Consider the following 16,644-nt stretch of genomic DNA (forward strand, 5'->3'; position numbering starts at 1 on the left):
CTTTAAGAAAAAATTGACAAATACAAGGAATTGGAATGGTTGCAATTGAATTGATGTTGGTAGGTGTGAGGGAATCTTCAGGAAAGCTTATAATTCCTGTTTCAATCTTTTTTCGGACAAATGTGCACATCTTCGGAGAGATCCATTAAGAGCAAATGTAGATATATCAATTCATTATCCGGCCTTTCTAGCCAAATAAAAAAATGTGTCATGCAGTGGAGTGTGGTGTCACAGTGCTGCTTTTTTGAGATATTAGGTAGACGTAGGATTAATTCGTAACAATCAGAATATTACCTGATTCATGAAGGGCCTATTCAACTGGAAACATCTTTTGCCTAAACATAAAGCTGTTAGAGTTTTAATACAGTTTTTAGAGCAACCGGGACTCCCATCTGAATTTTCTATCCTAGAATTAGCGTTAGTAGTTCTGCCAACCCTTTGATGAGTGAGCTCAATAAGAATAATGAGGATGGATCTATTTTCAACCCGTTCAAGGACATAGAAAAGAATTATACATCAAGACATTCAGAGGGGGTGTTACACTCGCTTCTTTTAATAAGTCGGCCTTAGATCTGGGGTAGCATGTACTTGCCTTGAAAAGTAAAGTGGTTGAAATCCGAGAAGGCTCACTTCACCTTCTTCCTACCTTGATAGGACAGGTAAAAGGTGGAGACACTTTGAGTAAAGCGGGGATTAGCACAGGGGTGTTTAAACCCCACAGTACAAGGTCGTCCGTCGTAGCGGTTAGGCGACATGGTGGCTCTTCCTTAAAGGAAATAATTGAGTCTGGCTTCTGGTCGAGGGACTCATATGCTTACAAAAGATTTTACGTTTTATCTTTACTATCTGAGGGAGAAGGTAAATATATTGATGTGAATTGGTTCGTTTCAATGATAATTACTATTTAGAATTTGTTTGGTATTTGTGCAGTTTACGAATATACTTTATAAAGATATTTAGTTTATTTTTGGATATTTGTATTAGAAGAATATATAGAATTTAAGTTTTTTTGGTTTGTTTAGAATAGATATTTTAATTATGGTGATTTATACTTTGGAGAAATAATTGCATATCTACGAAGCGACGTCAAATCTAAGAAATTAAATAAGTTTATTTGAATTAATTTCATATATGATTAGCGGGTAGATAGACAATTGGGATCCCACCCGCCATCCTTTTAATCGGTAATGATCAAGAGGATGATTAAGGGTGTGTGGTTATTAAGAGGATATATTCCTTAGTTTGTTTGTTTTTTACGGGTTTTTTTAGATATTTTTAGTGAAATATGAAATTAATACAGATAAACTTATTTAATTTTGTACAATTTATTCTTTAAGCCATTTGATGAAGTTTCATCAAGATTGATTGAAAATTTGTTCATTTTCTGTATGTAATCGAAATATCTACTTTGATCCCCCAATTAATGACGTGAGTAAAAATATTCTACACAAAGGAATATTAACTATGTATAATGCAATTTTTGATTTCGAATATTTATTGAATACAAAAAACGAATGAGATATAATAGATTAAAAATTTTTTAAGCGTATTGAGATTTATAACAAGATATAAATAATAATATAATTTTTGATAATTATAGGAAGTAATTATGAAAAAGTAGGAGGACTTAAAAGGGATCTCGTCGTAATAGTGTACTGTCATGAATAAGTGAGGATAAGGATGTACTCAAATCTTGATTTACATATTTTAAATAGAATGAAAATACACTAAAATTGACTTCTATGGTTGTGTATGACAAAAATAGTCGATGTAAGGGGGGTGGGGGAGAACTGTTATATTAGTCTATGTACAACAAATTTTTGGCAGGCTATTAATGATGATAATATTATAATTATGTTATAAACAAGACTGAGTAATAAATTAATTTCTCGAAAGAAAGGAAACGAACACAGGGGTGGCTATGGTATTACGGAAGCTCAATGAACCAAAATAGAGTATTTGTATTTTTTGAACCAATAAAACTGTAATTTTCCAAAGTGTTTTCCAATATACAGAATGAATTTGATTGCTAAGGTGGAATATTTTATGTATAATTTCCCTCACATGGGCTATATGTATGTCTGTGCGTTATGCTGCATTCACAACCTAAAAGATCAATTGCAGTAAAAAGGGTCAGATGAGGTTACAATAAATATACTAGAGGTTGAATCCATTACATAACATTTTCAACATGAAAGAATCAATCAAAAAGTGCTCCAGGATGTATCAGGTAAAAAGAATCGTAGGACAATGAGAATGGAACAAAAATCTACATGACAAAGGAGAGCCAATAAATGATATTAAAGATAAAAAATAAAATTGGAAAGGATATTAAGAAAAATTTATCAATTCTCCAATATTCTTCTGCAAGATGCTGAAGACTAAGAGTGCTCGGAGGTGGACGTTGTTCATATACTTCATACTTGAGATTGTCTTTCCATACAATGCGAATATTCAATTTATTTTGAGCAGAGACGTAGCGCTGTTTTTTGAAGAGTATAGCTGCATACCTAGGGTTGTGATAATATTTCATGTTTTAATTAATATGTTGACAAGGAATATCCTTACTCAATAAGTGCTCCAAAGACAAAGAGTATACATGCCAACATCCAGGCCTCAATAGCAGTAAGACCTTCCGCTTTGGGAGTGTTTGTTGTCACTGTATTAAAAATATTAACTAAGACAAGAAATAACATAACAAGAAGTCCCATTCGACCAGGGATAACATCCATTGGAATCAAAAAGCTGATCCAACTCACAATAACGAAAAGACCACTTTAAAGAAAAAAATATATTATTCTGTTTCGTCACTCCTTCAAGGGAAGAACGAATCATTAAACAATGTCACTCACCTTGGTAAATAATAAGTAATGATATAGGTAGAAACATATCTATGAAGCACAAGTTCGAATCCCGCCAAGGAAAAGTTTCCTAGGCCTCCATCAAAAAACACTTGATCCTCCTTTGAAAGAAGTTTTATTGCAATGTCATAATCTAAAGCTATTGAATTGGCAGTTTTATGACTTTGATAACCAGCACTCTCAGTCATAAATTGCATTTTGGTGTCATCGTAGGAGCAAGAACCAACTTGAAATTTGCATACTTGCTTGTCTAATGGAAATTTATCGAATCTCATTGGGCAAATAAAGGTAATGTGAGTTGCTTGAGAGTAAAGTATGGTTTTGTCTGCACCAACCCAGAGACCAGCAAGCTTATTAAGAACATCCATCACTTTATATGTCTTTAAACTATAAATAAATATATCTGGCATCCAGATATCTTTAATAAATTCAGTATTGACAGGAACTGCGATATTTGGATTCTCTGTGATATTGATTCCCAATCCTGCTTGTTCCTCACCAAAATCTGGGCCTAATCGTATGCGTCTATCTTGCCATTTTGCAATAAAATAACCTGAGAAAGTAATACTGTAGTCCTTATCATTTATTCGAAGTACTTCAGCAATATCGATGGACACCGTGATTCGATTTACTCCTTTCTTTATTGGAAGATCAAATTTTGAGTAATTACGAGGTATACACGCTAAATGATTCCCAGTTCCACAGCGAAATCCATTCGACTCTGCTAATTTTGGTAAGGACACGACAATGATAAGGAAGAAAAGAGGTATAAGCTCTAAATTGGATCGCTTTTTAGGAGCTTGAGCCTTGGGATTTCCGCACCTAAAGGATACCATCATCCACTTATGGCAATGTAGCAGGGGAAAGTTGAGTAATTGTTTTATTTTTTGTTGTTGTTGTAAAGTCAACATGGTTATGGTTGCATATCAGAATGAATCTCAGGGAATGATGCTATGAATCTAAAATACAAAAGCACCACTGAAGAGTCAATGAAACAGAAGGAAGATTCACACTCTGATAAAAAGAGTAGTTTTGACGTCGCAGGACATCCTTCATTTGGAATGGTGATTGGTACTTGTAACTTGTAATGATTGAAGATCACATATGATAATATATTTTGTTGATGTTCATGGAAGTATGTAGAGGTTGATTATTCGTTCAAATGGCTGAAGACTAAATTACATACTTAGAGAGTGAAGAGTAAACAGCCCATGAATTTATCCTGGCAAAACAATAATGGTTCCACGCATTGAAGGAGGAGAAGAAGAAGAAAGAGTGTAGAATCTAAGGGAAGAAGATTTTGATCCATGAACGAGAAGTCATGAAAAGTGTTTTGCCTCTCTCTCTCTCTCCCTATAAGTATTAAATGAATCTCTCTCCTATTATTTCAAGAGAGAGGGGGGAGAGAGAAATGGTTAGAAGGTACACTTTCATGTCGTTTTCATTCCTACTTTTACTCATGGCTTTAAAAACAGTGGGCTAGATAGGAAGGAGAAAGGTGTATACTACCAAAGACCTCATTTTGATTCATTCTGGAATTCTTAAAATAACTCTTTCTCCTTCATAAATATGCATAATATATGTTATATAAAGAAGATATCTGATGTATTGTAAAATTATGAAGGGAGCTCAAAAAAGGAGATTGGTTGTCGGAATTTTTTAGAAAAGAAATCGAAAAAAAACGTATAAAAATAAATCAAAAATCCATAGCTATTCGCATAGATATGGAAATTCTTTGGAAATTAAACTTTTAATATAAAATTTTTGGGGAAAAAATTTCAAAAATTAATTTGAAATATAATTTTGTTTTTAAATCCACACTTATCCACAAAAGTTATAATTTTTGGAAAAAAAAGTTCAAATATTAAATTTTTACCATGGTTATTCATAAAAAATCCAACTATTGGGAAAAAAATTTAAAATCTACAGTTATTCTCAAAATAATTATGGAAACAAATTTCAAAAATTAAATTTTAAATTATTTGGAAAAAATTCCAAAAATTAAATTTTTAATAATAAAATTTTGGGGAAAACATTCCAAAAATTAATTTGAAATATATATTTTTTTTTCAATCCACACCTATCCACAAAAATTTTAATTTTTGGAAAAAAAATCAAATATTAAATTTTTCCACTGGTTGTTTATGAAAAATTAAATTTTGATGGAAAAAAAACAAAATCCACATATTTTTTTAAATAAAAATCCACAACCATCCACAAAAAATTTTATTTTTGAAAAAAAAATATCAAAAATCCTAGGCTATTTATAAAAAAATTCAAAATCCACATTTATTAACAAAAAATTTTAAAGTTTTAATTTGAAATAATAATATTTTTTCGAAAACAATTCAAAAATCCACGGATATAACAAAAAAATGTGTGTTTTTTTTTGAAAAATATGTACTTGTACCCTTAACCTTACATTGATATAATGAAAACCAATCTATGGAAACTCATAGCCTTCCTTTTAAATATATATATTTTTTATGAAAAAAGGCATCATCTTAGGAAGTGTGTAGTAAATAAAACAATAGACCGAGTATTTTGTTTCTATACATCATGCATAGCCAAATTAGCTATATTTATATATTATTAGTATGGACATAAATTTTCACATCTTTTTTTTCTCGATATTACTAATAAGATTTTGATTTGATTTTTTTTTTTTTTGCTTTAACAAGTTGATAAATAATAATAATAATATTTAATTAATTAAGGAGATAAAAAATCAGAAGCGTCCAAGGGTGTTGTTGGGATGGAAAGGATGTAGCCCCCTCCCCAAAAAAAATTAGGAAATTTTTGATTGATACTAGAAATTTATTTCCTAAAATCTAATTTTTTGTCAATAGCTATGGATTTTAGGAACTTTTTTCGGAAAAATGTTATATTTGAAATTGAATTTTTTTGTGAAAAGCTGTAGATCTTCAAAAAAAATTTCCAAAAAATTGTAATATTTTAACTTTAATTTTGGAAATTTCTGTCCAAAAAGTTTTGTTTTATGTAAATAACTATAAAATTTGTTTTGTTTTTTTGAATTAATAATTAAAAATATTTTTTTTTTTTTCTAATAAATTTAATTTTCTGGGAATTGCTATAGATTTTTGAAATTTTTCTAACAAAATTTATTATTTGAAATTTAATTTTTTGTGAAGAGCATAATAGACTTTTGAATTGTTTTTCGAGAGAGTTTAATTTTTGGAATTTTTTTTTCAAAAAAATTCCAAAAAACAAGTCCTTTCTCCCAAAACAGAGATATATATATTATCCTGCGGACGCCCCTGAAAATAACAATAAATGATGGTTAAAAAAACTTAAAGCAAACAATATAACCAAAAAAATAGTGAGGTATACTTAATTACTTAGTTATGGATAATTAACTATTAATGGTTTCTCTACTTTGGGTTGGAATGAATAAGGGCCAGCTCTTATTCAAGAATGGGGAAATATTTACTATAGTGGGTGTCAAATGAAATGATGATGAAATTAATTAGAAAGAAACAAACAAATAATATTTAAAAAAATAATTTAAGAGAAGTCTCAACTTGCTTTTCAAGAAAACAAAAAAAAAAGATTTATTTGCACCATGGATTGGAACCTTGCTGTTGTTATTAGTCGTATTTAGGTAGTTATAGGGATTCATCATCGTCTATGGAGGCTCTGATTTATCAAAAAAAAAAAAAAAAAAAATAAGTAGTTTGCTCCTAATGGTTTGTAACTTATTGGTATTTGTATAATTTTTTATTTAGTTTTTTAAAGCTTAACATTCTGAGTAAAAAAAATTATTTATATATAATAATTAATTAAGTAGTTTATTATTATTTAAGTTAGTAGTAGGTGGCGTATGGGTTCACCAATTTGAATTGAATGAAAAAAAGTTATTGGCCTAAAAAGATATAAAATATGAATGAATGTCTCTCTCCAAGTAGTCTCAAATGATTGGTTATTAGCCAGTTTTTTTTTACACCAATGTTTCTGTGTGTGTTCCTTTTACATCCTTTCATGAAAAAAAAATTATATTTAATAAATAACAATTAACAACAAATACAATTACATTTATCAGCACACTAAAGTATCTTTGATATAAGCGCTTATGATTTAGAATATTTAATATATTATGACCTACCATAAATGTCATATGCCGGTCATAAAGTTTCTTTAGCAAAGATAATTAGAAAAAATTGACTTCTTTCATGGCAACATTTGCTAATGATTAGTTAGTTTAATAACGAATGATACATCAGATATACTTTTTGAAATAAATTAATTAAAATAAAAAAAAAACAGTTATGTTTGGTTTTTTTTTTGGTTTTTGGTTTTTTTTGATTTGTTTGTTTGATTTTTTTTTCACAGATACTTTTTTTTTATACAAAAACAACAAAAAGTGTACAACAATAATGAAGATGATTTTTTTTTGTCCTTATGTGTCCATCTTTTTTCTTTCTTTGACAAGAGTGTGAGTAACTATGAGTGGTTTGGTTGTGTAATGACTGCATTACATGATAAAAGCCAACCAATAAATGATGTTGAAGATAAAGAAGAGTATAGGGAAAGAAATGAGGAAGAATTTATCGATTCTCCAATATTCTTCTGCAAGTTGCTGTAAACTCACACGAGTCGGAGGAGGACGTTGTTCATGCACTTCATACTTGAGATTGTCTTTACAGACAACCCGGATATTCAATTTATGTTGAGCCGAGACATGGCGTTGCTTTTTAAAAAGTATGGCGGCATATCTGGAAAGAAAAAGGACAGATAAAAAGGACATGGATTAAATTAAAGACAGCTTTCTCTTTCTAAAGTATTATAAATAATGAGGACTTACTCTATTAAGGCTCCAAATACGAAGAGAATGCAGGCAAGCATCCAGGCCTCAATAGCAGTGAGACCCTCAGCTTTAGGAGTATTCGTGGTTACTGTATTGAAAATATTCACCAAGACAAGAAAAAGAGTGACCAAAAGAGCCATTCTTCCAGGGATTACATCCATTGGTATCAAAAAACTGATCCAGCTCACAATAACGAATAATCCGCTGCATGAATAACAGGGAGAAAATATGAACAATAGTTAGGTAAGGTAGGTCTACTAACTTTCGTACAGAAAGCAAGATGAATAATTAATTAATTATTATCTCACCTAGGTAAATAATAAGTAATGATATATGTAGAAACATATCTATGAAGCACCAGTTCGAATCCAGCCAAGGAAAAGTTCCCTAGGCCACCACCAAGGAATACTTGATCCTCTTTAGATAACATTTTGATTTGAATATCGTAATCCAGAGCAATCGAGTTGGCAGTCTTGGGGCTCTGGTAGCCTGCATTCTCTGTCATGAATCGCATTTTTGTATCATCGTAGGAGCAAGAACCAACTTGAAATTTACACACTTGAGTATCTAGAGGGAATTTATCAAATCTCATTGGGCAAATGAAGGTAATGTGAGTTGCTTGAGAGTAAAGTATGGTTTTGTCTGCACCAATCCAGAGTCCTGCAAGTTTATTGAGAACATCCATCACTTTATATGTCTTTAAGCTATAAATAAATATATCCGGCATCCAAACATCCTTGACAAATTCAGTACTCATGGGAACAACAATGTTCGGATTATTCGTGGTGTTGACACCTGGGCCAGCTACTTCTTCTCCAAAGTCTGGACTCAGTTCAATTCGACTTTCTTGCCATTTAACATTAAAATAGCCCGAGAAAGTAATACTGTAGTCCTTATCATTTATTCTTAATACTTCTGCAATATCTATGGAAACAGTGATGTGATTCACTCCCTTTTTAACGGGAAGATCAAACTTGGAGTAGTTTCGAGGAGTGCAAGCTAAATGATTTCCAGTTCCACATCGAAATCCACTTCCTCGAGTCTCTACTGCTGCGGAAATTATTAACAAAAAAAATACATAGAGAATACTTTCATTTGTCATGAGTCCTCGAGGCAGTATGGTTCGTAGGGCAGAGGATTGCCAAGGGCTTTGCCCTCCAATCCCTTGAGCAATTTGTCGAATTATGTACATATTGAATGAATTATGTAGGTGTGTATTATTTATCAGCAGGAGTTAATCTGTGTAATTGACGACAGCGTGAAGAAATCGTACAGGAAGAAAGTGCTGCTCATCAGATTCATTCTCCGTTTCTTTTCTGCTCTGGCCTTCATTCGTTTTCTGAATTGTTTGCTATGGAATTAAAACATGAGATTACTAATTACGTATGTAATAGTTATTATTAATGTATATTTAATTACATATTTTGAAAAGTGTGTCTCAGAGTTGTAAAAACAAAAACATTGTCTAGAACTAAAAAGTAGGCCCTCCCGCTTTTTCTCTGAATGAATGGCTTAGATTTTTTTCATGTCATTTTTTATAGGCTTATACACTTAATAATATACTCTCTTTTTAGTATGTATACATATATATATATATAGGAAGAGACAAGGAAGAAAGAATACAAGAGGAGAGAGAGAGCTTTAAAGGAGGTAAAGAACATGATGAAAGACAGAAAAAATACATGAAAAAATTTGTAAAAATCCAATTGACAAAAGGCTTTTTTCAATAATAATAAGAAGAAGAAGAAGAACATATATACAACAAGAAGAGGGAAGGAAAGAGAAAATGATTGTATGCTATATATTTAGGTAGAAAAGGTACAGAAAAGGCAAGGAAAAACCATTATCGGCCTATTTATTTATTTAGACAAAATGGACACTTTGATGGGTTGGTGTTGAAAGAATCAATTGATGCTCCAAATTGATTAATGAATAATCCCTATCATCAACATCCTACTCATGAGTAAAAAGGACTTTAAAAATAATCCAACCATAAGTATAATATAAAAGAAGAGAAGAATCAACTACTCTTCTTATCATCATCAAAGAAGCAGAGAAATTGAGAGAGAGGCAATGGACTAAGAATATATATATGTATATATAACATTTATTGTAATAAGAAACTACAATATATGTTGTATGTATAGAAAAAGAAATCGGTCACTATTTATTTATTAACAATTTATTATTATAAAAAGAAATAAGAAAAGGAAAGATCAAAAATTGTAGTTTGTGTTTCTTTCCATTCCCATTTCTCTCTCTCTCTCTCTATGCCCCTGTATCTACCTCACTCATTCTCCCTTCTTTCATTTGGACCTTTTTATAGGAACCAGCTTCCTCCTTACTACTTCCATTATTATATTTAGGGCCATAAATAAATAAGTGTGTGACAGATGTGGGCCATTTTGTATAAATGCACAAATAAATTTGTTTGATAGGCTTGTTTTAAAGAAGTTCTTTAAATATAATAATAATATTACACATAGACCTTTATCTCATTTTTAAATATAAAAGATAGACTGTGTGCAAAAAGCCATTCTCTCTCATTTAGTAAGCTGGTAGGAAGAAGACGTGAGTCCTTATGATTGGATTGTGTTATAAGCCTATTTTATGACTCTTAGCTCCTTTTAATATTTCAAATTATATTGGGGAGGTATGTATGTAAAAAAATAAAGAATTCCTTTACTTTTTTGTCAAAAAGAAAATATGAAAGGAAAAATTGTCAAATCACTGAACCACACTTTACAAAGTATGAGCTGTATGTGTTTGTACTCGTAGAAGTAGAAGTATTAGTTGACTCTAAGGTTTGTGTCGCCACCGGGAGGAGGAGTTGAGTAGGACACGAGGATAATAATGAACTGAAGGATGATGCCAATGACGAAATTTAATTAGTTATTTTCTTTTTCCCTAATAAAAACAACTCATTTTGACGACAAATAATTGTTTTTTTTCTTTCTGATCATTCTCTCTTTAACGTGGATCCTCTTCTGAATCCAGAGTACCGCAGAGTGTTGTAGAATCGGACCGGTATGCTAGTATGTCCTCACCCGTGCTATGAATATTTCGTGTTGTCGTATTTGCTTCAATAGCAACTAAGAAGCAGTCGTATTAAGTATATGTATGTTGTAGTAGTACTATTATTGAAGAGATGCCGCAGAGGAAATAAAAGAAAGAAAGAGAAGGACTCGGATGTGTGATTCACAAAGCAACAACACTCGCTCAAATTACTTGATTAGTAGATTACATTGAATAGTCTGTGGATTTCTGTATATCCAAATAATATAAACTAAAAATCTCCAAATGGTATGTATAAAATAAAGAAGAAAAATAAACAAAAACAACGACAAATATAGATATATCTATGACCGAGGCTGGAGAGACCTCTGAAGGGTTTGTTCTATTAAGTAGTACTGAAGTCCTCTCTTATTTTGAAGGTAGAAAAGGATATTTTTTATATATGTATATGTTCCCCCCGTTTTTTCAATGGTAGGCATATTGTTGACGGTCTTGGCAATTCATGGCCCTGTCCTTTATACGGCGTGCTTTTTTCCCCTTAATTCTTCTTCCTTTTTCTTTTTTTTTTCGTTTCTTCAGCAGCTTGCTCATGGTAGAGTAGTAGTAGTTGTCTTTTTTAGAAGTCATGAAGAAAGAGAGAGAAGAAGAAGAAGGGGGAGGAAAAAAGAGAAAAAAAAGAAAGAGGAATATATATATTCAACTCCTTAGATTATTCTTCTTCCTTTCAGGCTTTCTTTAAGAAAAAGAAAAGTTTATTTGCTTTTTTTTTTACTTGAGAAATCTATGAAAATATTATGATTATTACATAAATAAAAACTACAAGTTCAATCTCTTCTCAAAACTACATAACGTTCATATCCTCGTATCGCATACATAATATATATATATATATACAGGAATAATACTTTATAAAACAGTATTTTTACAAATTTTAAGAGGATATATAAAAATATGTAGACATTCTGTAATTTATAACTCTCTTCAGAATATATATTGGAATAACAAGTATAAACGACATGTTGAGTCTCATTCATTTGAGCTCATATCCACTTTCTCGTAGTATGTTGTAGAATGTACTACTAAACAGAATGATATGAAAATTTTGAAACACAATCAATAAAATAAAGTTTTTAAACTACTTTCTAAATTATCATAAGATAATAATAATAAAAAAATAAAAAGAAGGAATATGTAGAAAGTTTGGATTTATTCAAGTTATACATTCACATTTAAAAAATAAAAATAAAAAAAATCTTTTATTCCAGAGTAGTTAGTTTAAAAAAATATATAAAGCTATACTGCCATAAAGACAGGATAAATTATTTATTTTTCCTTTTTTTTAAGACCTGTAATTTAGAGAATTATTCTTTTTAAATCACAAGAAACTCATTTATGTATATATAACATACCCATTTTCTTTACTACGTAAATAGTCCAGTGTTGGGTTTAGGTCTGACATAAAGGTGAATTCGCTCTAGATCCGAATCCGAACCCTCACTTTCAAAGACCGAAAAGCCACTGGCCCGAACTTTCCACCCGACATTTATTTATAATGTAGAATAATTCCTTTAGAACTCATTTTACTTCATTTTTGATTTGACACGCCCAAAATGAAGAAATTGAAAATTTTGTACTATAACATTTCTTCGTTTGGGAAAAAAAATTGAATGATAAATTAGGTTTTAAATAATTTTTTTATGGATTTCTTTTATAAAAAGAAGTCGACTTAATGATGCAGGGGATCCAAAAAAACAAACCACCTCCCCCCAAAAAAAAAAAAAAAAATAGAAAGAGATTAGGATAAATAAAGAGTTCATAGTTTTTCGCTATATGTCTTTTTTACGCGATACCTCACGATTAAAACATTGCATAAAAAAACTTAAAATGTATGAGTGTAAGCGTAAAGTTAATTTACAGTTTTGTGTTCGGTGAAACCAGTTATGTGTTACAGCGTTTCTAAGTGGAACTAAAAAGGGGGGAAATCAATACATTCTTTAGTATCACTACAACCAAGGTGAAAAGACGGAGCAGGTGGCCAAAAAAAAGGTACTGTTTATGGGCCCATTACAGTATCGAATATAACAACAAAAGGGTGATTCTAACGATTCTGTTCTGGTAACTTTGATGTCGAAGATGAGGCCCGTTCTGGTAGGCTAACCATCGAAAATGTCGATAAAACTTCTTATTCAGTTGCGGAATTATGAAATTACCTTCAAAAAGGACAAAAAAATCCAACAAAATGGTACATTTTTGATCTAAATCAACAATGTTAATTATACGTCAAAAGAAAGCAAAAAACACTCGGAACTTGTTACTTCCCCTATTATAATCCAGCAGATGCCCCTGTTCTCTAATATTTGACTTCATCAATTAGTTTTTACATTCTGATGTTTTGAATATATTATTTAGCTCTCATGAGCAATGATCATATATTGGAATATTTTATTCCATATATATTCTCATATTTTGGCCTGCATGCTGGCCCAAAACCCAATACTTCGTAGCCCGGCTTAGCTTGAAGCTCGATATTTTCTATCCCGATACACCTCTAGTATGAGACCGTTATAACTTGAGTTGAACTGAACAGTAAGTGCTGAAAAAATTGCCCGTGACGCGATCAAAACAAAGCAGAAGTTAAACATGTTTAATACTGGCTCATACGTTGTGTTGAGTGACTTAAGGAACTGTTACATTTAGTGGCAAAGTATGAAGTGTCTCAATATATTTTTTACCGGATTATATAGTATAATATTCCCCTCAAAAGACCCACAGGTTGAGAACTACTGTGCGAAAGGAATAATTCTGTATAATTCTGCCTCAAAAAATCGGTCTTATTTATTAAATTGGTCTAGACCGATTTACATATAAATTGTTTATGACGTTATATGAATTTTCAAATTGTGAGCATGGTAAAATGACGTCATATGAAGTTTGGAGCAATTTTCATCCTGGTGTCCCTCCTGGAATATGGAAGTCCGAATTCGAGCATCTCCTGAGATGGATGATCAAATTATTAGCAAATTATTCCTTTTGATTACATTATCTTTCTAAAGTTCTAACTCTTGGAGAAATTAAGAATAATCATAGGCCTCAGTAGTTATCAAATTAAAAGCATATCTAAGCTTCAAATGGTTATATTTTTTTAGTTTTATGGTTATACTTTACTATTGTAATAATAGGTTTAGTAAAAATAACTCCATTATTTTTTCGATAGATATCTTTAGTAATCTGTATCTCCCGTTGTAAAAGTTTGATTGGGTTAAGCTAGATGGCATTAGAAAAATAAGATTTTGTATTAAAAGTACAATTCTTAAACAATTTTATTATTGCATATCTCAGTATGGTTTAAGGAGCATCAAAATAGACAACGCCTGCCAGGTGGCTAAAAATGTAAACAATGTTTATGGTCCGTATATTGTACCATCAAATTATGCACAATATTGGTTTCGTCAATTCTATTTCAGTAATTATGATGCCAAAGAAGTATCACGCTCTGGAAGACCAATTATCGAAAACATCGATAAAATTATGGAAATAGTCGAAGCCGATCGTCAAGTAAGCATTGTCTCAATTGCCCAAGAGTTAAGTTTTACACTAAAAAACCCTTTGGAACAACTTAAACATGGTTTGAATTAAAATAGAAGCCGGATATATGGGGTGCCACACGAGTTAACTAAAAAAACCTCATAGATCGATTTTCCATTTGTGTATCCCTCTTTAATCGCAACAAAATCGATCCATTTCTGAAGGAGATGGTTACTGGTCATAAAGAGTGAAGGAAGCTATCGCCCAAAAGCGGCTATTTTTGGCCAATAAGTGAAGAATTGTGTTCCATCAGGATAACGCCCGGCCACACACATACACATTGACTCACTAGAAACTTGGTTGGGAGGTTCTTATACATCCACCTTATAGTCCAGACCAAATGATTACTACCTGTTACTCTCTATGGCGAATTATTTTTATTTGTGAAAAATTTGCCTCAAAAGAAATTTATGAAAATTAACTCCAAGAGTTATTTGTCAATAGAGACGAGGGTTTCTATGAAAGAAGCATTATGAAATTACTTTCAAAATGGCAACAAGTTATAAAAGAAAACAGTGGATATTTGATCTAAGTTGCATGATTCTAAGTATGCTTAATAAAACATTTAATTTGAGAAAAAAATAAGAGATATCTTTTTCTATACCTTATATATAGATGGATGGATTCGAAATTTTGTATGAATACATTATTTACTTTAGAAAAAGAGATTGGCAACAAAGTTTCGGAGCTATTCTCAAAAAGTTAAATTTAATGAAAAAAAAATCCGGAAACTAAACTTTTTTCGTAAAAAATGTCAAAAATCCATAGCTATACAGAAAAATTAAATTTTTGTAAAAAAATTTCAAGAATCTAAGGCTGCTAGATTTTAACGTATATCCAGATATTTATAATTCCTTGTTTAATATTTCGAAAACATTATTGACGGTTGATCAATATATCCACCGTCTGGACCGAAAAAATAGGCTTAGAAAAAAAATCTCTGAACTCTACATGCTTTATTTTACACATAATTTTTTGGTATATTGCATATATTTTATAATAATCAAATAAAATGTGCCAAATTGCAATTTTTTCATATATAAAACTATCCTGTTGTTAAGTGTGTGCATATTTTAGTAAAATTTTGCATCAGAAAACGCGCTAAATAGGTAAGCATTCATTAGAAAAAATATTCCAAATATAATTTATTTTCCATTTTATTACTTACATGGAACGTTTTTCTCCTTATCAAATAATTTTCAGGCGAAAACAAAGAAGAAAGGACTTAAGGAACCGATTTTTTGTTTGTTTTTTTGGTGATGAACCGAGACTCTTTATGTATATAATATTTTTCATCAATATTTATTAAGAAATTAATTTGTTAAGCAACATATTTTAAAATGTTATGCTATTTGTATTTTTCATGATCTTTCAGTTAGATAATCATAATTCATTTTTATTTCTCCAAAAGCTTAGAAAATACAAAGTATATCATTATTATAAAAAATGTTTTGATCCGTCATAAACAGACATCCATTATTTGAAATTTAATTTCTGAATAGTAAGATCGTACATAATACGGATTCAAATCTACATTAGACTGATAAAAAACCCCCAGATTATTTAATAGTCCTGCACACTAGAAGAACATCTATAAAAAATGAAAAACAATTATAGTATCTTCTACAAGTCGCAGAGGACCAGTGCAAACAATTTCCAATTAATTGATTACAGATAAAATTAGTAACCTAAGTAATACCGTATCAATAACTTAAAATTTTGACTTCTGTGTGGTATGTCCCATCATTAATTTATTTGGACACAAATCAGTACATATAAGGTCTAGTAAAAAGAAATCAATTATTTATTCTTTCATTTCAATGTTTTATTTAGCCATAATAAGAATGATCCTATTTAGATAAAATATAAACTGTTTTGTTTTATAACTTTTTGCCATTTTGAATCATTTTTTATAATGCCTCTTTCATAGAAATCCTCGTTCCTATCGACAAAAACTGGGAGAGTATATTTTCTCAAGGATCTTTGGAGGCGAATTTTTCAGCAACAAAATCATTCGCCATGGAGAGGAACAGGGTGTGCCAACTTGCTGCCAACCTCCTAACCAATCTTCCGGCGAGTCAATGTCAATGTGTGTGACCTGACGTTGTAACCCAATTCCTCTCCTATTGGCCGAAGATGACTGCTTTTGGGGGATGGTTTCCTTTAGACGGTCCAATTGTTGAAAGTACAACTCCGAATTAAGAGTATGGCTATAACAGAGTAGCTCGATGTAGATAATTCCCCCAAACACACAGCAAAATCGTTCTGGCCGTTCATCCTGCCTTGACCACCGTTTGCACCAGCTCGTTCAAATGGACCACGACGGTTTTCGCTTTAAGTTGTCGTAATTGACCCACT

At 31.1% G+C, this 16,644-nt stretch overlaps 2 protein-coding genes across 3 annotated transcripts; both read right to left on the bottom strand.

Annotated features, from left to right (window-relative positions):
• Window positions 1-1,477: 1,477 nt before the first annotated feature.
• Window positions 1,478-4,236, bottom strand: LOC121116776 (glycine receptor subunit alphaZ1). Its single transcript, XM_040711062.2, has 3 exons — window positions 2,853-4,236; window positions 2,569-2,775; window positions 1,478-2,510 (listed from the first exon to the last, which is right to left on the bottom strand). The coding sequence occupies exons 1-3, from the start codon at window positions 3,770-3,772 to the stop codon at window positions 2,270-2,272; spliced, it is 1,368 nt and encodes a 455-aa protein (XP_040566996.1). The 5' UTR covers window positions 3,773-4,236; the 3' UTR covers window positions 1,478-2,269.
• A 2,576-nt stretch (window positions 4,237-6,812) lies between these two features.
• On the bottom strand, window positions 6,813-11,098 carry LOC121116775 (glycine receptor subunit alpha-2). 2 transcript variants are annotated; one of them, XM_040711059.2, is made up of 4 exons: window positions 10,459-11,098; window positions 7,995-9,037; window positions 7,684-7,890; window positions 6,813-7,594 (listed from the first exon to the last, which is right to left on the bottom strand). In XM_040711059.2, exons 2-4 carry the CDS (start codon window positions 8,876-8,878, stop codon window positions 7,354-7,356), a joined length of 1,332 nt encoding a protein of 443 aa, XP_040566993.1. In that variant the 5' UTR covers window positions 8,879-9,037; window positions 10,459-11,098; the 3' UTR covers window positions 6,813-7,353. The 2 variants fall into 2 exon arrangements, with proteins under 2 accessions (XP_040566993.1, XP_040566994.1); XM_040711060.2 differs by having other exon boundaries at window positions 7,156-7,594; window positions 9,106-11,098.
• Window positions 11,099-16,644: the final 5,546 nt, after the last annotated feature.

The sequence above is a fragment of the Lepeophtheirus salmonis genome, chromosome 4, assembly GCF_016086655.4.
Source record: "Lepeophtheirus salmonis chromosome 4, UVic_Lsal_1.4, whole genome shotgun sequence".
Taxonomy (NCBI): Eukaryota; Metazoa; Arthropoda; class Copepoda; order Siphonostomatoida; family Caligidae; genus Lepeophtheirus; species Lepeophtheirus salmonis.

Bases quoted from the DNA above. Each gene is read 5' to 3' on its own strand.
- LOC121116776 (XM_040711062.2), bottom strand. From the start codon at position 3,772: ATGTTGACTTTACAACAACAACAAAAAATAAAACAATTACTCAACTTT. The intron at 2,776-2,852 runs GTGAGTGACATT...TTTTCTTTAAAG, and splicing joins ATTACTTATTATTTACCAAG to TGGTCTTTTCGTTATTGTGA. The intron at 2,511-2,568 runs GTAAGGATATTC...TCACAACCCTAG, and splicing joins GTCTTTGGAGCACTTATTGA to GTATGCAGCTATACTCTTCA.
- LOC121116775 (XM_040711059.2), bottom strand. From the start codon at position 8,878: ATGTACATAATTCGACAAATTGCTCAAGGGATTGGAGGGCAAAGCCCT. The intron at 7,891-7,994 runs GTGAGATAATAA...TTATTCATGCAG, and splicing joins ATTACTTATTATTTACCTAG to CGGATTATTCGTTATTGTGA. The intron at 7,595-7,683 runs GTAAGTCCTCAT...TTTTCTTTCCAG, and splicing joins GTATTTGGAGCCTTAATAGA to ATATGCCGCCATACTTTTTA.